Source organism: Rhamphochromis longiceps, linkage group LG14 (assembly GCF_057381845.1).
Source record: "Rhamphochromis longiceps isolate RC_006_pf linkage group LG14, R_longiceps_female_GT1.1, whole genome shotgun sequence".
Classification (NCBI taxonomy): domain Eukaryota; kingdom Metazoa; phylum Chordata; class Actinopteri; order Cichliformes; family Cichlidae; genus Rhamphochromis; species Rhamphochromis longiceps.
The window spans coordinates 16256403-16282169 of NC_140570.1; the positions used below are offsets into that span (position 1 = coordinate 16256403).

General features: G+C 41.9%; 1 protein-coding gene across 1 annotated transcript in view; it reads right to left on the reverse strand.

Annotated features, from left to right (window-relative positions):
• kcnab1a (potassium voltage-gated channel subfamily A regulatory beta subunit 1a) overlaps positions 1-16099 on the reverse strand; it is a 147750-nt gene extending 131651 nt beyond the window's left edge. The window contains exon 1 of the mRNA XM_085380008.1: positions 15502-16099. Within this exon, the coding sequence (XP_085236134.1) occupies positions 15502-15779 (278 nt within the window). The 5' untranslated portion in view covers positions 15780-16099. The remainder of the gene's footprint in view (positions 1-15501) is intronic.
• Positions 16100-25767: the final 9668 nt, after the last annotated feature.

The following is a 25767-nucleotide window of genomic DNA, read 5'->3' on the forward strand; positions in this document are numbered from 1 at the left end:
AGTGTCGATCGTTGAAAAACACGGGAAAAACATCCGAGCCCACCGTCTGTCGGTCCGGATGACGATGAAGATCCAGAGAACAATGTTCGGGCGCCACTTTGTAACAGCAGTCTGGCGAGGAAAGAGCGGCTAGCCGGTCCAGCGGGCATGTGGTGTGGAGGTTAGCCGGATAACACGGAGCCAGTCAGTTAAATTAAACAACAGACCTTTATTCCTTGTCAGCAACATAAGACCATACAAGCCAGGTCTCCACGGCTCTACACTGTCCGTACATACATGGGCAGGGATCGGTAGTCGCCGGTGCCAGGCCGTTACAACGGTGAGGTCTATCCTGAGAACAGAACACGAGCAGCATGTAATGGCTGCCACGCTATACTCACACACACCCCTAGGAGACTCCCCCCCTAGTGGTGCTATAACCCAAAAGGTTTGTTACACTGTCCAGGGTGTACCCCGCCTCTCACCCTATGACAGCTGAGATAGGCTCCAGCGCCCCCCGCGACCCTGAAAAGGATAAGCGGAAGAAAATGGATGGATGGACGGATGGAGGTTTTTGGAGAATGTGTAGCACCACCTTGTGAGAGCACAGAAAGTGATGTCACTGGGTTGGTTGGTTGTTGCTATTAGACTTACATTAGTTGGTAGATGTACGTAAGATGCAATCAGCACCATCTGTGTGCAATATTGAAGTGTAATTTAAGTTATCTCAGGGTTCAGTCTCTCTTTTCCCAAACATACGCAACCAGATTACAGGATAACAGCTGAAGCATGATCAGGAATACTGACGTCCATCCAGCACGTCCATAGAGAAAATAGATTGGTGTGTGACCAAAAACAACAGGAGCCTCCGAGGAAGACATGCCACGATTATAAAACCTTATTTCATGCTTTGGTTCAGAAATTCCAAGCCCAAGTGTAAATGAAGGAAATCTATGGAGATTTTTCTCTCCAGATGCATCCTGATAGATTCCCGACATTCTTTGGTAAGAAACTTAAGAAACTTAGTTAGTTAAAACTCATTGGTGCTGAAATCGCTTTCTGTATCCAGCTACACAGACAGTTTGTTAGAGCAGGGATTACAGTTGTAAATTAGTCCTATTACATGTATAACCCTTTTCCACAAGTACCTACTCGGCTCAACTCAACTCGGTTTTTAGGGTTTTCCATTAGGTGGTCGTACCTGGTACCGGGTACTTCTTTAGTACCTGCTCAGCCAGGTTCCCAAGCGAGCCAAGTCATTTCAAAAACATGATGCCAGCAGTCCGCATCTCACCAATTAGTTTGTAAGTGACTGTCACAGGGTGGAAAGGGACAAGTTATCTAAGTTTTTCTACTATGCATGTTTTGCTGCGTTTTACCTTTTTAATATTTTAATATTGTACACTGGTTTATTTTTATGAGTTTTACTGCATGTTTTAATGGTATTTATTTGGTGACTTGTCCTGGAAAGACTCCGCCCCTACCTGATAATAAACTGATCACACCTGCGAGAGATCCCAGAGAGGCCAATAAGAGGGCCTGACAGACCAAAGGAAGGGGTTCGACCGAGAGGCTAGAGAGACGGCCAGGAGTAAGTGGTGCCAGGCGGCAGCGCCTGCAAGCCGAAGGGGCTGGTGGAGCTGGGCGTTAGGAGACATGACCAGCGACTGGGGACGAGACACCACCAGCGACTAGGGACGCGCAGCGGGCAGTCGGACGGCAATAACGACAAGAGCCAGCTTGTGCACTGCGGGAGAGCAGAAGCAGTGAGACAGCTGGTGCCGATTTCCAGTTTTAAAGAAGCGGCGGGCGGAGTTCAGAGCTCTGCCCACCCGGGGTAAGTCTCTGACTTATCCCTTTTTATAAAGTAAAACTGTCGAAAGGAATAGTGACTGCCGCTCCCTCCCTTCCTTCAGTGCATCAAGACGCGAATGCGGAAAGGAAGGAGAGGACTCCGCTGGGTTTCCCTTTTACTTCGCTGGATTTCTTAACTCCCTGGGACTTTTAGGTCGTGGCGCAGGCCACTGGACTTTTAATGTTGTGTTTTATTGATTTTTATTGTGTTACCCCTTGGCCAAGGTTGTTTTAATTCATTTTACATTTTAACTATTTAAATATAACAAATTATATTTTAATTATACAGTTTTTTAATCGTGTACTTTCCCTTGGCGGCTTCACTGCTCTGTCCGTTTGGAGGAAGGTTTCCTTCCTTTTAAAAACACAAAACATCTTGGAAATAAAATCAGCCTTTCCGCTCCGTTACATGACGTCAATCAAGAGTCATGAAGGCGAAATCAAAACTGCCATTTTTGAAACCCGGCAACAAGGGAAACACCCATTAACAAAAACAAAAAAACAAATCCGTGGTCCCTGAGACAAAAAGTGAGTTTGACACCAGGGGTGTCAAACTCACTGACACCCCTGACAGGCCATACATGGCAGGCCACATACAGCCCACTTCTTAAGTGGTCCAGACCAGTGAATCTCCCCTTCCTGTCAGTGTAAAGAAGTCCTATATTTAACTGTTTTTCTACAAAGTAAAAGCTGCTATGAATAAGAAAGAAATCTGTCAGCACGACTCTTAAATGTGTAAAATTACAGAAAAAGTTCTGGTGACTCTTTGCCCAGACAGTCCTTATTTTGTTTTGTTTTTTAATTTTTAACTGTACTTGTAAAAAACAAACAAACAGAAATTTAAAGTATATCGTTAAAAGTCCAACATTTCTGCTTGTACTTGTTTGAGGTGAGCAGCAGATCAAACAAATTAAAAATCATAAATGGCTTCAAGCGCACACGCTCTGTGCTACATCCAGACATTTCTGTATCTCTGCCATTCAAAGACACTTTTTAATATTGAATATTGATTTACTACTAATAGAGAGAAAACACATGAGGTTCAAGGCCTGGACAGTCAAGCAGAGTAGGTACAGGGCTCACGTCCACTTTGACGTGGCCTTCACTGGCCTTTATGGCCGGCACGGTCGAGCAGTGGTTAGTGGTGTTCTCCCCTGATTCAAACCTCAAGGTTGGCTGCAGCCTTCCTGTGGTCTCTCTGAAGTTTGCATGTTATCTCTGTGCCTGCATGGGCTTCCTCCACCAACCCAAATACAGTCTTGTTGGGTTAACTGGTTATTCTAAATGGACCATAGATGTGAAGTATATAATGTGCTGTATGGTTAAAATGTGATTTCTAGTTAAAAGCAGTAAGACTAGTACATTACATAGTACTGGAGTTCCTTTTTGATTTGACATACCAGTAGCAGAACCTGGGGGATCTGTTATCAAAGAGTAGCAGGACTGGTGGTGCTCTATAGTGTAATTCCAGCTAATAATCTGTTATTTTTATACATTTTAATACATGAAAAATGTCTCCAGGTCAAGGGAGGGATCATTACTGCCATTAGAAGCAACTATAATTGTAATGAACTGCAAACTTTTACTTTTATGTATCTTCTGCAAGCTCATACCACCTTAAGACACTTCTATTATAGCACAAGTTTACATGCCCGTGGTGTCTTTCCATTACATACCAATTACTCTAACACTGGCAATCAGGATGAGGAGTTCACAGGTTCACGGGGGAAAAAAGTGGTGCTGGCCAATCATGAAACATAAAAAAGTGCAGCGGAGACAAAACCATAAAATTGGAAAATTATGGGGATGTTGAACACATAACACAGACTGAAAGCTGCTGTGTGAGTGTGTGAGAGAGGGAAAGCACTGTGCAGGAGTTCAGTATTAAAAGTCCTGTATGAATGCGGGCGAGCTTTGAGCACTTCGGTCAGCAGGATTGGAGGAAGATTTATTTCTATCCATAAAGTTTATCTGGTGGATTATATCGAGTATTTCATTAGATAAAAGTTTAAAAGGCAGTCTTGGTCTTATTGTTTCAGCTACAACCTCAGTGGTCTTTATTGGTCTGAGAGCAAGTAAAGAGTTCATATAAAAACGTCTTTCATACTCCCAGTTTCTCCTGAAAATGCAAGAAAATGTCAACGCTTGGGAGGAAGAGCAGAGTAGACCTAATGGACACATTTCTCATTTGATATCAAGAAAAATAAGATGCTTTTTTAAGTGTGTGGAGCAACTCTGACCAATAAAAACACAACACACTTTTTACACTTTATATTGTAATCAACTTCAGACTGAGTCTACTATAATCTTATGAAAGAATTTAATGCCTAAATTATGACTAAAACAAAATGAAATTTTAGTCATAAGACTATCAGACTCTCAGAATTAACATTGATTTTGCTGACTGGTGAGTATCCGCTGACTTCATACCTGTTGATGTGAACTACCTTTGCAGTACAGAAAACCCAGAGTTAACCCAATAAGTTATCCGAATAAGCTGAAATCTTACTTCGTGGTACAGACCTCGAAATACATTCCTAACACGATAAATCTAGGAAAGTCATTTCCAGTGTTTTACAATGTGGAGAATTTAATTCACATTCTGAAAACAGCAAAGGCAGAGTAGAAATGGCTGATGCACACAGACTATGAATTATGCACAGAACAAAATCAGCAAAGGCTGCAGAGACAGAGAAAGAAGTGAGTGACAGGGGAGGAGAGAAGCAACTGCAGGGACAATGTAACTCTGTCACCTTCACACCACAGTCGATCAGCAGGCAGAGCTCATTTAATCAGATGGACTGACAAACATCCAGACTGTCTGAAAACACACACAAACACACACACACTGGCAGTTCAGTTTGTATCACTTCAAGGGAATTTTCATCGTCTTACAATCATTTTCTAGAAACTTAGCCTTGACTTAACCTTGAAACAAGTCTCTATACAATCATTACAGGGTCTTTTTGTCTCCATCCCCTTTTTAGGTCCCCATGATGTGACTGTGAAAACATGAGCAATACAAGTACACACACACGCGTACTCACAAACACACATTAGTACACCCAAGAGCACATGGCATATGCTTCATAATGTGACCTTCTGCCCCCTGGAGGTTTGAATTCCCCTTCACTGTTGTGCCCTTACCCAGCATTCCCCTGCTGTATCCAATAATATCATGGCCTTTAGATTAATCTTTTTCCCCACTTGGCTGATTGAATTGATGTCTGTTTTAATTCAGCGTGAGTAATCAAACATCGTGTGCATTTGAGTGCGTAATAACTTGGAATCTAGGTTAAAAGGGGATGTACTTGATTCACGCTTTTTGTTCGTCGCTCTGGAGGCTGATTGAACACACAACTTAGCTTTCAGCTTGATATTTATTCATTGTAGTGGAGCGTTCATGACTAACGCGCACTGAGTTGATGTCAAAATCCATTTCCGAGGCTACATTCTGGTACCGAGCGATCACCGTCTCTCTAAAATGCTACTTACAGTGTCACAGTGCATCAGTATCTCCCCGACTAGTGTTAACATTAGCCCAGAGAAAATGTTAAATGCATATGTTCTGAAATGAACATTATGTTGTCACCATAACCTACATAGTCAGGGCCATATTAACGACATAATGAACATGCACACACACTGAGGTAATTTGCTGTCTAACAAACACTCACTGATGCTCTTGCACAACTGAAAGGACTCACCCACGCCCCACAAACAGGCACACACACTCATGAATAATAAACTAAAGGGCATGTGAGGGCACTCTGTTGAGCTCATATCTACATGGAATTTGCCTCTTCTTCCTCTTTCCATCTGTGCACTTTGGATCATTTGAAAGAATGCCTGTGTGTCTGTGTGCATGTGTGTTCCTGTTTTAAACCCACCATACACTTTGCAAATATCAGGTTGAACCTTTTTGCTTGCAAAACTGAATTAATTCTTCGTTGCACTGATTCAATAAAGTGCTGGAAATAGTCCTCTGAGATTTTGGTCCATGCCGGCATGACAGCATCACACAGTCGTTGCAGATTTCTTGGCTATACATCCATGATGTGAATTTGTTGTTCCACCACATCCCAAAGGTGCTCTAATGAATTGAGATTTGCCTGTGGAGGATATTTTGGTACAGTGAAAGAAATCAGTTTTGAGCCCACAACACAAGCTTGTGTGAAACTGTAGCCTCAGTTTCCTGTTCGTTGCTTTCAGGGATGGAAGAAGGTGTGGTCTTCTGCTGCTGGAGCCCATCTGCTTCACAATTGAGGGATGCTCTTCTGCATACCTTGGTTGTAACGTTAGCTCCTCTGACCTAAGACATTAACCAGGCACTTGTTCACGTGGATCCATATCATCTGTTCTCATGATATGGATCCAGTCCATCCATCCATAGAATCACTCATTAGCATCATCACAATAATGCTGATCCACGATCAACATTGCAGTTGACTGTCACATTGTTGTGATGTCATAGCTTTCCAAAGTAGGGGCGGGGAAGACAAAAAAAGAGGAAGCTGCTGTACCGAATGAGAGCCCTCACAGGCACAAGGACGCCCTCTTGCTATGACACAGATCTTTCAGATCTGTTAACCCTAAAGATGATTATTCAAGAAAATCCCTGTAGATCAGCCTGCCAACAACCACACCAACCTCAAAATCATCTTTCTTCCCATTCTGAGGCTCAACTTGAACTTCAGCAGGTCATTTTGACTACGTCTGCATGCCTAAATGCTTTAAGTTGCATATGCTGCCATGTGATTAAACTGATGTGCATAATAAAGTGGTAAGTGTACAGTTCGGTTGCGCCAGGTTTGGATCGTCCATACATAAAAGCCACTATACTTTACTTTTACTTCTTAAAATATAATATTTAGACACAGCACCAAAAAAGCTGGCCTTGAAATTGCTTTTAAGTGTTTAAACTTGTGGTCAGGATTTTTCCTCTTATAAAATATTAAAGCATCATAAGAACAGATTCATTGTTTTAAGGGATCACGAGCCAAAAAGGTTAGAAAAGGCTCTTTATGTTTTGTCAAGTCACAACTCTCCTCGGCTCACCCCCACAGAGCTGGCAGGACTTTAAAGGGAAAACACATTTAAAGGTTACAGAGGGCACTTGACTGAATTGCATCTCTTCCTTTGGGGTGTTCATGTGCTAATAAAAGCATTTTTATTAATATCTTGTATGTAACCCGTTTTTGGGAGGTTGAAGTCATGACTGGTTTGGTTTGTTTTATTTTTTCTCCACACAAAAAGACCCCCCACAAAAAAATTGCCTTTGTTAGAAAACACAGTTGTAGATAGTGGACAGAGAGCAGACGTAGCAAAGGGCCTCAGGTCAGACTCAAACCCAGGACCACCTCCTTTGATCACCTGCTCACCCCATGAGCTAAACTGACGCCCGGTTTTATCTCTTTTATGGTTAAAACTAAGTTCAAAGGTTTCATTGTTTTGCATGCTAATGCGGGGAAATGCTTTCTACTTAACAAAATTTCAAATTTCTTTCTTATTTGTGTGTGTCTGAGTGAACAGACTGCTCAACTTGACCACCGACAAGCACGCTGACCTGGAAAAGGTCGTGGGCAGCCAGCTGTTCTATTAGGTTACCATGGCAATAGCCACAAACTTTTAAACACACACACACAGGCCCTCGAACGCACATATGCCAATATGTCCCCAGGCAAATGCTAATAGCGAATGGCCATATGAGCTCCTTTAGCCAGGTTGATCCAACAGAGATACAGACTCCCATCACACTCCTCTCTACACCCCCTTTTCTCCATTGGTGGGCACAGAGGGGTGATGGAAACGGTCTGAGCTGCCAGATCTTCTAAACCAACACAACAACGGAATAAGTTTAGTCCGTGTTATTATTACACTGACTGTAATACAGTGAAATATGTTGGCAGGATTTTGCAAAGAACCACTGATGAGGAAGCCCCAGGGAACGAATGACAGAAATATAGTTCATGGAAATGCTAAGCCAGCAGTGTCTCCAAATATAAAACACACATGGACACTAATTTTTTAAAACCACACTATGCAGTCTTATTGATTTACTTTGTTGAATAAGAATATTTTATTTCCTCTGATTCCCAAGTTGTTTTTTTATTCTGTTTTGTCAGTGTGGACTCTCAGTTCACACTGGATGTTTTTTTAAGTTTCTAATTAAAAAAGAAACATTTTTAAACATTTAAACAAGTTCAGGTACAAATTAAGATTAATGAGCTCTAACAAGCTGAGGTAAACAACAGAGAAGGCTTTACTCAAGCTCATCCCCCTCTCGTCCTCTCCGGAGACGACCAAGCGATTCAGGCAAAGAAGCTACGTGTTACTTTTTTTGCCTGGGGGCTGAGCAGCGATCCACAATGTCCCGATCACACTCGCTCAAACCACTCGCCAACACGGATTAAAATTATTTATAAAGCACTCAGAGCTAATGATCAATTAGCTTGGGAGTTTTAAAAGAGATCAATAGTTCCCATTATGCAATGGGCATTGCAAAGCAAGCATGACCTTAGAATCATGTAAACACAGAGCATGTGGGGGGAAAGCTTGAAAAACTGTTTGATTTTTATCCACGCTTCTCTTCAGATGTCACAGATGTAGAATCAAACAAAACACTAATTATAAAAAACTCTCTTCAACCCCCTCAGCCATTACTAACTCTTTAAAGAGAAATGATAAGTCTGTCAACATGACCGAACATGACTTCCTCTCACAGAGACACACAGGTAAGGTTACCTGTAGGCCATGCCTGTCTGACTCTTCACCGTGTCGTGCAGCGACAGCGAGTGGAAGTTGAGGAACTCCTCCAGCTGCTTGAGCTCCACCACACCGTTGGGTTTGTTTGCTGTCCACAGCATCAGAGGAGGGTAGGGTCGCGTTCCCGTCCCCATAGAAGTCTTTCCGACAAGCCTCCCCTGTCCTAGGCCGTGAGCCTTGACCCCATCCTGGCCTCCACCCTGAATCCTGGACCCCTTCTGTTTCGGGTTGGGGATCTCCGGGCACGTTGCCTTGTACAAGTACATCTTCCAGCTTTCTTCTTCACTTTATCCTCCCCTTCAATCGCTCCTTTCTGCTGTTCGCATGTCCCACAATCATGTGCGCTCAGATTAATCCAGGTAGGCCCCTCACCCACGCACAGCTACACGGAGCAGAGGAGCGTGTGCGTGAGAGCATCTGATTAAATCTTAGTGTGAAGTATTCCTCCAAAATAAAGCTGCACAAGTCCTCCTCTTATTAAAAACAAAAACAAAAGAACATCCAGCCCTGAAAGGAGCCTTTTTTTCAAACTGAAATCTGGAGTCCAGTCTGTCAGCAGGCTGCTCGTCCACACTGGGAAAACAGGTTACTTCCTTACATGTACTTCTCCATGCACCAGGCCATATATGTTGTCTGCACATATACACACATGAAGACAGATTAACAGAGGGCCAAACACACAGTCCCTCTCCTCTCACACACACACACGTAACACACACACACCCACACACTGATGCTGTCACTTTGCCCCCTGCTCAGCCAGTCTACATTATAAGCTCAGTTTGGTTTTGCTCCCTATTAAATAGCATGGGAATCTGGGACATTTTTTTCTCCCTCCCTCCCTCTCACTCTCTCACTCTGTTTCTCTCTCACTCTCTCCTTCCTTTTACCCCTTTTTCCTCTCCACCCCCCACCCCCTTATCCTCTCTCCCACCCTGCCTTTCCTCATCATCCCTCTTTTGTCTCCCAGTATTCCCTCCGTCACAAGCCCTTTCACTTACTCCTGATTTTCTCTCTCGTCTCTCTTCCAGCATTCACGTCTCCTGCCATTTGCTTTTTGTCAGCCCGTCTCTCACACTCGTTGCACTTTTAAAGCAGTCACTTTTTTTCACTTTCAACAACCTTTAAATTCATTCTTTTTCATCTTTTTTGCCTCTGCCCTCTCTTTCTGCTCCTTCTTATTCTAAACAATGTGTACTCTGCAGTTCTGCCCATAACAAACACGTAATATAAACACGCAGACACGCATACTCGAGCAGACGCTTGCACACGGCCGATGGCGTGTTATTCAGTCGTGCACAGTGTAAGGGCGGCGTTTTCATAATTAGGTAAACCAAAAAAATAAAGTGGAAAAGCCTCTGTTTTCTCGTCTTTCCTTCTTCTTGACTGCACAAACACACACACACACAGTATATAATCTCCCCTCTCTAGCCTTCTCATGGGAGCGTTCAATGACATCATGTCTGGTCCTCCAGTGAATTGTGGGAATCATGAGGAATGCCACTCTTCCATATCAGGAAATTTGAGTTAAGATACACACTGTCACTCTTTCCACAAGTAGACACATACACAGATGATGGAATTTCAGTCTTCCATCATCTGTGTGTGTGTCAGTATAGAGCAAATACTGCCTGACTGCTCCTCATTGTATCCTGCAGACATCCAGTGGCAACAGCCAAAAGCTGTATGCAGGAACTGTAGAAGCTACGTGATAAAAGAATTTGTTTGAACGTGGGATATTTCGTTTTGGGGTTTTTTGTTTGTTTGTTTTTGGGTTTTGGGGGTAAAAACCTCAAGGCTGACTCTTCTGTACCTGCAGGACGTGAAATTATGGCTATTAATGCAAAAGTGACACATGGAGGTTGGTAAAGAGGCAGCTGTGCTTGTTGTCCAGCAGGGTGGGTGGAAAACCTGATCATGCCTGGCAGCTGGAAGTCATCTGAGCTTATGCAACGCCTGAGTGTGTTTACAGTGTATTTATGGACCTGGAATATTCACGTCCATACTATGCATCGCACACACCTTCGACGCACATACATTCGAACAACAGATGCTCTCTGTCGTATCAAAAGCTCCAATTAATTTCACTCTTTTTCTCTCTGTCTCACTTGGATTTTTTTTCTGTTCTGTTTTATATTTTAACGTTTTTATTTTGGCCTCTGGTGTTCACGACAGTCACATTCTCCTTTGAGGAGCTCAACATTTAGGCAGGTGAGTCACTGATGAAGAAAAGAAAAAAAAACAGAGGGTGAATGATGGAAGAAAAGCAAAAGAGGACGGAGAAGCTGGGAGAGGACAGTTTGGGGGCATGTATGAGCAGCAAAATTAGGCATAAACAACTTTTTTGTCTGAGTCCTTGTTGTGACACAGTTCGAGTTCCTCCCCCCTCATTTATTCTCTTTTAACTCTTTAGTTCATACGTTTCGACTCTCATTTTAAAACCAGCTCATTGTTCCCTGAGATTAATTAGTCGTCTCTTTCATTTTGTCCCCACCACCCCCACATATCCTCCCTCCAGTGAACGAATCCCCATATAAAGATTGCATATTACCGAGCGCCCACGGTATGTTAGGAACAAGTTTAGCAGCTTGCGGACGACGTTTAAAAAGACACACCGGCCATGTGTGTGGATGCTGTAACCTCGTATTATCTGCAGTGTAATAAAACAACATTTCTGTGTTGTTTACGTGCAGGAGAAGAAGAAAAAAGCCCCGTCTTTGCCATCTGACTCAATGGCAGCAATAATTATGTCAGCGATCAGTCTGCAGCCCTCAGGGACTGTCCTGCTCCTGTTTAACACCAGTGTGCTGGCCTAAATTCCCCCACTAAATCCCATTGTTATTATCAATGAATATCTAGATTAATGCTGAGAAGAGTGAGGCAGACAAAATGAACAACACACCGATACATGGCAAAGACGGCCGTTGTGTTTTCAAGTGCTCTTTTAATCATTGAAGAGGTGTGATCTAACAAGAAGAGAACATATTATGTGACTGATTCATATTTTTAATACTTATCTCAGTATTACAGTGTTTCCATATTATGGGATGGATACTTTAGCACACATGTGTGCAAAAGAATCCCAGCTGTGTGAATCAAACTGCCGATCTTGACACCATCCCCGTGTTTCATCCATCAAGCTCTACAGGAACATGTGTTTTTGTTGTGCAACAATAGTATCGTGTTGCCGCACCTTTGTCGCACCTGGTGCCGAAGGTATCAGGAAATATAATCTCAATACACGGTCAGACGAGGGCGACGATACTGTTGGCTGTAATTATTCGGGTCAGTCGAGTTTTATTCCTAGAACTGTTGCTCCCTGGCTTACTGTACGCTCTGAAAAAGCAACAGGGTTTAATGAGATATTGATTCAGCCCAGCGTAAATGGAAACACAGCTACAGTACAAACTAATCGTAGCTTGTGAATAATTCTGCTGATCATCTCCAGCCCACAGGAGTTATGTGCTGCTTTTTATATGGTCCATTTCCATGAAAAGCATTTATCGACAGGGACGTGTTTATGTAGTTTTAAGTCAAAGAAGGAAAGACTTTGTTAACAGATTGGGTGCTAATAAATTATTTGACTCATCAATCTAGGTCACTCTGTGCAGACCACAAAGAAATACAGTATCTACAGAGGTCAGACTGCTTTAAGCTGACAGGAAGACAACAGAAAGTCAAATAAGCGCTTATTTCAACCAAGGTATGCAGAAGAGCATCTCTGCAAATTTTGAAGCAGATGGGCTACAACAGCAGACCACACCGGGTGGTCTAAGGACAGGAAACAATTCACGCAGGCTAACCAAAAATGGACTCTTAATTTCTGCTGCAACATTCACATAAACAACATGAAAGCACAGATCCATCCTGCCTTGTATCAGCAGTTCAGGCTGCTGATGTGTGGGGTATTTTCTTGGCACACTTTGGCCCCTTGTACAAACTAATCATCGTATGTCAAAGCCTACCTGAGTAAACTTACTGACCATCCCTCTGTAGCTTGCAGCAGAATAACGCTCCATGACACAAAACTCATTTAAAACTGGTTTCTTGAACATGACATGAGTTCAGTGTAGTCAAATGGCCTCCACGGGCACCAGATCTTAAGCCAGCAGAGTACCTTTGGGACAAATTTGCAGCAAGTGTGTGATGCTGTCACATCAACATGGACCAGAATCTCTGAGGAATGATTTCAGCACCTTGTTCAATCAAGAATTAATGCTGCTCTGGAGACAAAAGGGGGTCAAACCTGTTAGAAGCCAGGTGTACCTAATAAAACGTCGGGTGAGTTTAAGTATACTGTTGCCTCAATTTGGACATGAACAGAGTGTTTGCATTGTAACACCTAGGCTATATTTTCCAAAACTTGTCCCTGACAAATACTCTCCATGTTTTATTTAAAAACTAAAGTAATCCATAATATCTTTGCAATAAAGGGTAAACAAACAATGATGAAAGCAAGTTTACGAGGTTATTTCTCACTATCTGGCTGCAAAAGAAAATGCAAATTCAACCGCATAATTAATTTGGCTAAGCAGAAAATGTTAATTAAATTTTCAATACCTGAACAAAAGCAATTAGTGAAAACATCGTATAAATACCCTGTTTTGTCAAATAATAAATAAATGAGCATTTAATGAATTTGTGGCACAGAAAGGAATACATTAGCACGGGGGTAGAAAAGGCAATTTATAAAGAAGTGGTTACAAAGCAGATTATTTCTTGTTATGGTCTGTCCCGAGTTTCAAGAAGAATCACCAGAGAGCTAAAATCTGCATCAATTGTTCTGATTTAAATTAAGGCAGAGCAGATAGCCAGTCATCGCATGATGTTTGGCATCACATCAGCGGTTCAAAGCGCAGCGCTGGCAGATGTGTGTGTGTGTGTGTGCGTGTGTGCGTGCGTGCGTGCGTGCGTGCGTGCGTGTGTGTGTGTGTGTGTGTGTCAGGCACGAGTTGGCTGACTGGCAAGACGGAGACTTGTAGAGGGGTTCATGCATTTCTAGGTCAGAGGAAACTGTTATCTGTTCTTTCAAGTAGAAGACTGCATCCACAACATAACAGTTGAGTCCAAGTGATTGGACAAAATGATCAGTACCGACTCTCTAAACGGAAACAATTACAAAGCTTTTTTTGTCTATGTTAGAGAGGGTAAGTGCACACGTGTGAAGGTCGTGCTAATCTTACAGTGATTCACACAGTGTTGGTTTTATTGGTGGCACATTGAGCTCACCACTTTGGAAACATGCCCATTAAATGCACTCACTCACACACTCACACTGTCCTCACGTTCCACACGCAGCAGTAGTGCTGTCAATCAAACCGCGAGAGGCTCTCATCACACTTTTATGAGCGCGTAAATAAAGAGCACGTGAAGTGTGTAGCCCCAAGCATGTCATCGGAAAGACTGTTTAATACCATTTGAAGCCACATTTGAAAACAGCACTCCGATGCTTAATGTGCATTTTTCGTTAGACAAGTCGGGCTTACTTTTACTTAATTCTTTGTTATAATGTGCCTTTGTGCAATTTTCTGAAACAATTTGAAAGCAACACAAAAAAGGCAAAGAAATATTTTGTGAGTGCATTATTCCTGCAAATTTGCACCGGGGTGCTATGATGACAGCGTAACACCATCAATATTGGTAATGCAGTACAGTATATTTTTTTTGCAAACTATTCCAAGCTGCCTTTTTGTTCTTTTTTACCATTATTCCTAAATACTTCCAATAAGCCAGTGTAGGCAAAACACAATGTGCAACACTGGGGAAAATAATCTCCTTTGTAAGTTTACAACTGAGCCACACACACAGTGTGTGCACGTTTGTGTGTGGGTGTACAGTTTGATTCTTTGACCCTCTGCCAGTTAATTTTTATGAAGACTGAACAAATAAGTTTGGATTATAGCAATCCTTTCTGAATGGCTGCTCTGCAACATAAATGAATCCATCAATATTTGTGAGACCTCAACCTTATTTAATCACAGCGTGTCCCTTGCTGCTTTAACATTCTGGTCTCTTTCCCCTGCTCTGCTTTGTTTTTTCTAAATTAAAGGGAACAAAACCAAAAGCAGCAGAGAGGCCAGAGAATATAGAGAGGGAAGAAGAAGGAGGGAAAGGAAGAGGCAGGACTGCAGACTGATAAATGTGGAGCTTTAGGCTTGAATGATTGGAATGGGACACAGATGGATTAGGCATTTAGCAACAAGAGAGAGCAGTGGAGCAATGAGAGGGGGAGACATTGCAAGGGGGCTGGGGGAACCCGATACTAAAAATATCCATGTGTGAGGGGAAAAAGAAGAAGAAAAGAAAGACACTCGCTGCTAGTCTACGTCAAAAAATTGGGATTAGGAATCAACGCTATTGGTGCTTCCTGTCTGTCAATCACACATAAAAGAATGAAAACACTCCCTCCAGCCTCCATGTTTTGTCACCATGGTGGTGGAAGATGTCAACACCACCAGCGAGACAGATGCTTGCTATTAGCATTAAGAACAGATCCGGTGACACAACTTTAATGACCAGCGTGACTGCTGTGACACACAAATGAAACGGTTGGACGGAGGGGGAACCGCTTGTCATCAGATAGCTCTGAGGATCCAGCACAGAAATACTTGAACAATCTAACAGTGTGCATGCACGCACTTTATGAATTTCCTGACAGTTGCACAAACAAACTTACAGGTGTTAACGATGTGTAGATAATCATAAAAAAGACGTTTTTGGGTCTTTGTGTGTGTTCCAAAGTACTTGTGAGGTGAGTGTACGATTCACCTCACAAATGATTTGTGCTCATCAACAAGCTGCTCTGTGTAACACGTTAGGCCATCAGTCTGTTTGCACTCTCAAGTATCTACAATCACTCACTGACAAGCATGCCCACACACACTTAGACAGGGTTTAACTGACCTGTACAGCATGCCAGTCTTTTGTGCAACTGTCTCGTCTTTGCCCAGGCCAAACATTTTCAGGTACCAGTTGGTCTCCATCTCTCTGATTACTGCTGCCTTGTTTCTATGCTGTGCCACCTGTTTCCCGGAGGAGGAATTGCGCTTGGCATCCTGGGAGTTGCTGCGCTGGGCTTTTAGCCCACTGAGAGAGGCCACTGAGTGTTTTCGGTGCACGTGGGGAGGCTGGTGCCCGCCGGGCCCTCCGATGCCCCCTCCGCTGCTTCGTGCAGCTAGCATGGCCCCAGAGCGTGGCCCCCTCCCCTCAAGAGCAAAGCTCCGGGATCAAGGTGAAAAGAGCACACTTAAGGTTTCCAAATGTTTCTCGATCCTGCACCTTCGTTTGGAGATGACGGTTACTCCAGCCTCAATGAGTGATGCATATCTCACTGTCCTGTAATCACCCAGCAATGCTCTCAGTACTTTTTAGATACCTTCTACCAAACTATCTGAAACTGTCCTTAGATCTTCTTTCTCTTTGAACTTGGTTCTTTTTCTCTCCTTTGTGCCTGTCAGTGTGTCTGTCTGTGCAGAGTGCTCCCTGGTCTCTTATAGCCTCATCCAGCTTGAAACAGGATCCCAGTTTCCTTGTCTCGTCACAGCCTGCGCTGGCCTAAAAGGAGGGAGCCAAACATGACTGGGTGTCAACAATACATACACACTCGCACAGTCTCTCACACACACAGGAGTACACAACAAATCTGAGTTCTAAAACAGGTGAAAGAAATATAAAAAGACATGATAACACACACATTGCAAACACACAAGCCCGAGCCCATAACGCACAATTATAGAGAGAAGTTGTAAATTGGAAATACACACTGCACGTGATTGTTTGAAGCGCACACCCCTTTGCTTCTTTTTCATCTATAGCACTGACACCAATGCAGCAATTTAGATATTAAAATATAAACAGGGAAACCCAGTTTGTAAATATTCACAGTAGATTAGGTGACCAAAAAAGAGAGTCAGGGCATGGAACTGCTGTGTAGATCACTATGTTATTTCAACTTGTATTGCATGTGTAAATTCTGTGTGTGCATGCTTGCAGATTTGCATGTAAGGACATGTGATTTCATTTTTTCTAAGCAAAGTTTGATGCTCAAAATTGAACCCAACATTTCAATAACGTTTTTTTTTAAACCATAGTCAGATGTAAATTATATTTCCTGCCAGAATGTGCCAGAAACCGGTGAATAAAACAGCAAAGCACAATGGTGCAAAGAAGGGGGGTAAGTGAAGGTGAATGGAAGGACCCGATCGGTGCACTCTTTCAAGCATTGTCTGCGGAGAGGAGAGGGATAGCATGCTGATGAGATGCAGATTAATGTCAGGAGAGCACAGGACCTACGGGGCTATTCTCCACCTGACTCAACATAACGCTAGTCAAATACAAGCAGTAAGGTAAAAGCAAAAGCAGGAAAGCAGAAAGAGGATTTGGGCTTATTGTGGAGTTCATTTAAAAGCAGGCTTAGTAAAGTGCTGTCACTTGAAGGACAAGAGTGAGCTTTGCGGGAAAGCTTGGCACATAATGCAGTCTCAGAACTTTTGCTAACTTTCTCAAGTGTCTTGACTTCTGACAGAGGTAGACAAAAATGCTTCTCTTTTATATTGATCCATTAGTGGTTTATTAACCAGCCAACAGACCTTAAAAAGCAAACGCATGCACCAGTTTAAATGCACAGTGGACACCCAAAGATTGGTGTCCTCAGAGGTCAAGTGAATAGATCAGTGATGGAGTGTCAGCCCTAAATTATTCAACCAAGTAATGGGAGCCTGATAGCTCACTGGACATGTGAGGGGCCCAGGGCAAAGGTTGGGGTCAGTGCTGGCTACAGGGTGAACCTCCGCCTGTGGTCAGCAGCTAATTTGGATTGGAAACTTGCTGGGACTTTGTACTTCGTTGTTTACGCAGTATCTTTTTAAAATGTCTGATATATTAAAAAACAACTTAAAATATCAGAAATATATATAAAATTACAGACATGTTTCTTCAGTTTTTACATCTGGTTCTATGAAACACTGCATCAGTTTTTTTTTTCTTTTTCCATTTAACCAAAGTTGTTAATCGGCTGGGGAATTTCTGCTTGTTGCGCCTGCTAGGTCACCTGTAGGGTCTTCAGCCGGACGCATTCAATATTCAAAATTTCACTCTTTCCTTCTTCTGTTGGCAGAGCAGAAAAGTCTCCCTGTTGTCTCCTGCAACTAGATCTCAGTTTAGGTTTTACATCCAATACTTACTTCTTACTTACTTCTTTCCACAGTAAGAGCCAAAAGCTACTTTTCTCTGACTTGTCAGCCAAGTCTTTCTGGCTTGTTCCAGTTAGTCCTCACGTACCAACATCAGTGGCATCCTGCTTCCACAGGTTAGGTGATGGTTCTTCAGCCAGATCACTGCACTAACAGCAAAGATCTGAGTATGTCAGTCATTTCGTATACTAACTTCTTCCTTGGGACAGTTAGCTCAAAGATAATTTTGTTCTTCGTCTTACTGGATGAAGAATTACTTACTTACTCACATTACTACACGAGAGAGGAGACACGAGTTGAACCTACATCCTTTTTTGGGTTCAAACACAAGGAGGTTGCTTGTTGCCCATCATTTTGTCAATAACAGCTGGTTCCCAGAGGACATTCCAGGCTCCAGTTGTCCAGATAACTCAATGTATTTACACAGATCAGTGCAATTCTACACTTGGAGTCGCTTCAGTTGCTTGCCCAATCAAATCTAAAAATAGACATGAGGTGAAATGTACCAGAGTTAAAGTGAACCCTCTCCTTTAATCTCAAACATTGTTCTGCCATAAAGAGTGTCATGTTTGCAACCATCCTTCACATTACTGCCATCTTGTGGCTACAACTGGCTATTGCTACTGGAAACTGCTTGCCTTGGATGCTGTATGAAACTGTAGCATGTCTTCATTTTACGACCCATAAACAATGACAAGAGCTTGTCAAACTGAGAGGCCCAGAGACTTTTCTAGTTATCTTTGTTTGTTCATTGTGGATAAACTTTCCATCTGTGATGGGAGACTAACAGGAGACTAGTGTGAGAATTAAGCTGCTGCTGAAACTACTTCCATTGTTCAGTTATGAAACAGCTGGGAATAGAAAAGAGATAAGCTTCTGTCATTTATCAATAGATAAGTTTTCTTACTGACGACAAGTGTTGGGTTCATTACACAAAAAAGTAATGTATAACATTTTACTTGTTGCTAATGCATTAACTATTTTATTTATTTAAGAAAGTAATTTGTTACACAACTCTCATAAAACTACTAAATCACACATTACCAGTTAACAATCTAAACCTGAGGCAACAGTTCCAGGCACCAACATAAAACCCTGTGCTAATTAAGATAGACATAAGGTCTTTGTTTTAGTGTGCAAGTATGAATACAAAGCAAAACATGAAAACCAGCCTAAGGAGACTTCAAAGCAATCATCACAATGATTCTACCTTAGAAACATGAACAGGTAGAAACGGAAGCTGTAAACCTGACTGAGCATCACTTTATTACTTGTTGAAATTCAGGCTCGGTCTGCTGGGCTGGGTTCTTAGCTTAGCTTAGCTTAGCTTAGTGTTAGCATGCTGTCTGTGCAGGTGCTTGCAAAGAGCTGACGTTGTGTTCGAGCCTGGATGCTGTTTGCACATAACTGTCACGCTCTTGTCCTTCTGTGCAATAAAAATAAAAGTAATGTCTATATCTCCACTTCTCAAGAGCTTTATATAGAGCTTAATATTTTTGTGCAATATATTTATTTTTACTTTTGATAATTTATGCAAATTTGACAATGATAGTTTTCTATGTATTGGATATTTTCGTAGTGTTTTATTGCTTCTTTTGCTAAAGAAATGGTTCTAAAAACGACTCCTCATTGTCAGATAATAGTAGAGAATTGTTTTGATTGTATAGTAGATGTTTATTTGATTATACAAATAATAATAATTTACTAAGACATCCATGTAGAGTGCATGAAGCTACAGGAGGCTATCAGCATATTTAAAGAATCAAGGACAGCATAAAATGGTTATTATTTGTCTTGTTAATAGGTGGAGGGTGCTGTTTGTGTCTGCTTCCCTTTCTGCAAAAGTCACTGCAGCCCTCTGACATCAAATCAAGTTTCCTTCTTCTTACACTGGAGAGTAACATTCAGGCCGGTAGTAGTTAGAAGTGTTATGTGTTAGTTGGCCAGGATTTCACATGGCTCAGAGCTTTAGCATCTCCCAGTGTTGGGAGTTAATTTCCTCCTAGCTTAGTGCGTCCACTTTTGGTCTCTTGAGATAAACCAGCATATTTCCAAAGTTCACATGGACCTGCACACACCACCTCTACTTGGAGACCTGTTGTCCTTCGAGGTCATTTAGAAAATTTGTCACACAGTGTGTATCGAACCTGACCCGTGTGCAATGTTGGAGTCACTAGGGTGGAAATTCTAGCACGAACAAAATCCATCATTCGTGTTGTTTTCATGAGGTCTCACGGAAAGGTAAACTGATAGTACTACTACTATTACTACAGCAAATACTACAGTATAGGTGGATATGCAGACTACATATATATATATAGAGAGAGAGGGGGGGGAAGGGTGAAATGCAGTAAAGGAATGGTGAGAGGGTGATAAAGAAAACGTGGTGACATTATAGAGTTTAAACAAAAAGACACACAAACACACACACACACATATGAACTACACTGGTGCAAAACTGTGTGGAACAAAACAGGACAGCTGCTCCTTCCACTATTAAATTAGAAGACGCATGTTGAGCCTTTGCACCTTCCAGGGGTCTCCATTTTCTCTCACAAAGTGTTTTTTTATATGTAGCAGCTATTTAATTCTCTTTTAACAAAAGAAAATTAGTAGAATTGACAGGTTAATTCATTTTATCTTTAATATGAGATGCTGGAAAGAGATAATTGCAGCTTTGAAAACGTTATAATGATTTTTTATTGCAAGCGTTTTTCTTCTCACTCCACAGGGGGGAAATAGACTGTATAAATACAGTTAGTGACAGGTGTCAGCTGCCAACACTGTGATCTTCTTAACATACGCCTGAAGTATCAATAGAAATAGAAATAGAAAAAGGAATATAGCTGTATAAACTAAATGAAATATGTCTGTGAATTACGCACATACAGATCACCAGGAGCTCAAGTGATCCTTTACACGCTTGGGTCCCTGAGTGCAAAGTATCATTTTGACATTAAGAATAACACAAATGTCATGGAAACTATTCAGAAGTGACTGGTTTCATGACGATGAAAGGTCCTTAATGGTGTTTACTGTTTACAGCCACCTGCCTGTGTAACCAGTGAGGGTAACTTAAGCTATGAGAAGAGGTGAAGGCAAGTTTTGATAAGCTTCATGTAAGGAAGTAGTATTTTGTTCTAAATTGCAATGACATGTTGTAAATTGTATGGAAAAGCAAGCAGAGACTTTCCCCATTACCCTCACATTTCTTTTTCTGCACAACTTCATTTTCTCTCCATCACACTTCTTGGCCAAGGTAGTTGTGTGATTCCCACACAAAGCAAGGATTAGAACTGATCTCTGGTCTCCCATCAGTTTAAAGTAAAAGATGCGCTTAAAAAACCCTGTTTGCCCAGCTCCAGTCCAGTAGTTAACAGACATGTCTGTAAAACAGAGACAGCTATAGTTTCCTACGAGCAGGAAATCAGTGCAGCTTTCAGAGGCAATAGCAGACTGGAGCCGCAAGATGACAGTAATGTAAAGGATACATGCAAACACGCAAGCAGCTTCATGGCATTTCAACAACATTGTATATTTTAATTTATGTCTGTTTTTAGATTGAGAAATTAAGCACTGCCTTGCTTGGCTTGCTTATCATGATGGAATACCACTGCTAAAATAACATACCAATGAAATGAACAACATTTTTAAATGAGTGGAAAGTCTTATAAATAATTCGTATGCTGTTATGGACCCAGCAACATAGAGTTTGGGTCTTCTTCCTCTTTTTCTCTCCACTTCTAACTCTTTACTCCGAAGCTTCAGGTGGAATTATTGGGCTGGCTCTGCTGTACTGGCCTATGCATGGGCTCCTGGTTCCTGGTATTTAAAGGCTGGACGGTGTAGCTGTCTCTGCTAGGCTGTTCTTGTCATTACCATGGTAATCAGGCCTTCCTTTTTACCTGTGTTTTTGGCTTTTATTCTATGGTATCGTGTGTTGTTCTCCTTCTTAGTTGTCTGCTTGGACCCCAATCTGAAAATCGGTTTACCTGGATATCCATTTACCTGAGTCTGTCTACACCAATCTGTTTATCCTATTCCCAGCTAAGGAAATGACTTACCTGTTTTCCACCTGTCTGCCTACTCTCCAGCGCTCTCATATTCTCGCCTGCCAGTCATGTAGCCTTCGGCTGCCTCTGTTCAGGAAACAACAAGTAAGCCAAAAGAAAAAACATTTCAAATTCAGCAATATTCGGTTCTATTCATCTTGGCATTTGGTATTATGCCCTTTCCTCTCAGTTTCTGAGTTTCCAGTCCCTGCCCTGTGATATATCCTACCTTGCCATTTAGGTGCATCTACCAAAACTCTTGAATGAGTTTGAACTTTGGTGACCTTGACCTCAAGGCCAAAGGTCAGGTTCTGAAAATCCTCTAGGATTTTCCAATTGACACCATCATTTAAAAATCTCAGAAGAGTTTGAATTTCAGTGACCTCGACCTCAAGGTCAGAGAGCACGTTTACTGAGAACCTACACAGACAGCCTGTTAACAAAGATAACCAAGTAAGCAATTCTGGAAATCTTGTGTAAGTCTATCTCCGTGGTACATCACTGTAATCTAAGACACTTACCTCCACAAATTCCTGTTTCCATGTCATGTGCTGTTAAATTTTGAGTTCATGCTGGCAGTTTAAAAGGTGTAGACAGACTCTGGCAAGCCCTGATCTAAATTCCTCTCTTTGTCTTTATTAGAGCATACCCTTCCATAACTCTTGCATGAACATGATGGTAACTGATAACTAATCAGAGCCACAGAACAAAAAACAGTCCCACCTTCTCGATCAATCAGTCATTTTCATGCTTTTGCTGTTGCAACACAGGAATTTCCCAACTTCCACCATTATGAGTATCTAGATTTTTAACTTATTGAATTTCATATTAATTAGATTTTATACGGATGGAGACTAGCTAAACACTGGATTTTACATTTGGGAAGAAATACAAATGCTATAAGTCATCAGTTTGATGGCATTTAAACGCTTGTATTTATAGCAGACAGGTGTTGAAAATTAACATTTATTAAAACAACAGACTGTAATGATTTAAACTGTTCTGACAGCCTACAGATAACTGAAAACAAGCACGGACGCACGCTCAGAAGCAAAGTAAGATTAACACACATATATATGCAGTGATGCACGTGCACGCGTCTCAGTTTAGCACCAGTGTTTCTGTTCATTGTCGTCAGCTGACAATAACTTATAAACATTCCTTCCTTCACCCCTCTGTCACCAGGAGAATTTATTACCGTCCGCACCGATAGCTTTGATTGGACACAGTTCACCGTCCCCCTCCCCCTCCCACACACACACACACACAGATCAGCACATAGGTTGACATGCAGAAAAAAATAGCAGTGATGAGTGATGATGATGATGATGATGACGGTGAAAGAGGCATAAAGCAACACAAAATATAGCTTTTTCATCTTTTGTAACACAGACATTATCAAAGCATTATAGCAGCAAACACACACAGACACATGACATCATGGTGCGCTCTGCTGTCTCTGTGCTTCCTTTTGTCTCTTCAGCAGTAAGAGGCCATCACATGCAATCCATCATAATTAATATCTCTCCATCTCATAAAAGTAGTCTGAAAAATTCATCATATCTTTTTAATCTTTCATCACTCCATATATATTGATGCAGTATGTTTTTTTCCTATATTGATATCAAATTGGAGCCTTTCATCAAAGAAATGTAATGTCTTAAATCAGAGTGAGAGTTGTGGCCAATTTAGTGCATATCCAACCAACGTCCAGATTAAAAAGAAGAAGAAAAGAAAATCTTACATCAGCGCCCTCTGCTGGATTGTTCTAGCCAGCTAAGAGATTTGCAGTGGTGTGAAAAAGTGTTTCTTGACCTGTTTTCTCCTTTAGTCTACTAGTGCTTTGTGTATTTGTCACACTTACATGTTTCAGATCAAACAAATTTTAATATTAGACAAAGATAACCCAGGTAAATGTAAAATGCACTTTTGAAAAAAAATTTTTATCCAAACCTACTTTGTCCTGTATGAAAAGGGACTAAGAATTGCAGGTGTCACTCGTCTCAGTTAAGGTTTCATGATTCAACAATAAGAAAGACACTGGGCAAAAATGGCATCCATGGGAGAGTTCAAGGAGAAAACCAATGCTGACCAAAAGGAACACAAAGGCTCATCTCACATGGAACAATGAATTCTACTGTGGAGTATATCATATTAGCATCATTGGTATAATACCCGCCCCCCCCCCCCCCCCCCCCCCCCCCATTTACATTTTAAAGGTGTGGTGTGTCCTAAGTGGAGGACAAAAGAAGAAGTGCAGTTAAACAGTGTGCGAAACTCTTGTCCTTAAAAGAATGGAGGAAAATCCAAAAAAAGACCTGATACAGATAGATCTTCTGTTGATCTGTTCACTGAAACCTGATCAGAAATGGTCTCAGTGGAAGGGCAGCTGCATTTTACCCAGTGGTGTTGGAGACCTTGGCAAAGCTCATGAAATTACACAGAAAAATACCATTAAATTTTGATCCACCATGCAAAACCATCTGGAAAGCATCTGACTGGCAAAAGCTTAATTTTTCGGCATGACACCAACACATGTCCGATGCAGCAAAGCATACATATATCAAAAAACACACAATTAAAAAAATTTAACACTATCAAACTTGGATCGACATCCCCAAATCCCAGATCTCAATATTATCAATGGAGTGTGGGATCATCTACGAAACAAAAGGCACCCAACACCCAAAGAAAAGCTTTGAATGTCCTTTAAGAAGCCTGGAGAACTTTTCCTGAAGAACAGCGGGGACAGTGCATCACTTTCGTATATTCTGCATTTGATGGTAACTTATGCTACTCCCTTGGATTTGGCCTACAGTGTTGTCTTTACTAATGGATCATGGCAGGCTCTGGTGCTGTCCAGCTCTTCATCCTGAAGACTTGTTATTTGACGTCTGTCTGCCTTTGAGATGTTGGCTGGCTCTCGCTCTGTGAGGTTGCTGTATCTACCAGCCACTTGGCCTTGGTGTTGTGTAATACCTCACTCTCACAGATGTGTGTGTATGGGTCTGTCCTTGTGCTATTATTCCCTTGTAGCTAAGCAAACACTCTGGATGAATCTTTGGAGAACAGGCCATTCATTCTCTTGGCTTCTCTGGTATATCTCTTCAGCCTAGTGGTCAGAGCCGTGAGGCTTTGTTTGGCAGTTTCTAGAGCCTCAGTTATAGCCTTTTTGTTGTACCTCTTTTTCATATAGGACCTGTCTCTAATAACAGCCTTCTGCACTTCAGTGAACAGACTGGCTGAAGGAAGAACAGGACTCCATGATTGCCTGGCAGCAAAAATAACAGGGCTGCTAACAGCAGGTACTAATCTAGACTGTCATAACAGATATGAACTGGTGGACTCATAATGGAGCTCAGGAGGTTAAGTTCAGTGCATTTATTTACTGTGAATGACAATGGATGAAGATGGATAAGCAGTCAGAGGGTTTCAGGGCTCCAGTTCAGGTAAATTAACAGAATATGTCTTCACAGGAAAAACTCTATCTCACTTGGGAAGGATCCCCGAGTCCTGCACAGAGGGGAACAGAACAGGTAAGGTGGAAATCTAAGAAAAGCACAGCACAGACTGAGGCAAGAGTAGCCAACAAGACTCCTAAGTAGTGACCAGGTGATCACAGGATTTTCAACAGGTGAGTTTATCAGCACAGGTGTGCTGGACACACACACGCACAGCTATACACAGAGATAGAAGATGAAGAGTGGAGGGATAGAGAGAGAATAGGGTGAGCCAGCACTGGAGGACCATGACACTGAATGGCAAAACAATCCTAATCATGAAGGAGCCCCACAAGGTCACAATGGCATCAAACTACCAGGCATTTACCTGCCTCTCCACAACACTGATGTCTTTATTTGAAATTTGCATGTGTAAAGTGTAAGAGCTAGTGTCTCGTGAGAATATCCTTAACGAGAGTACAAGAG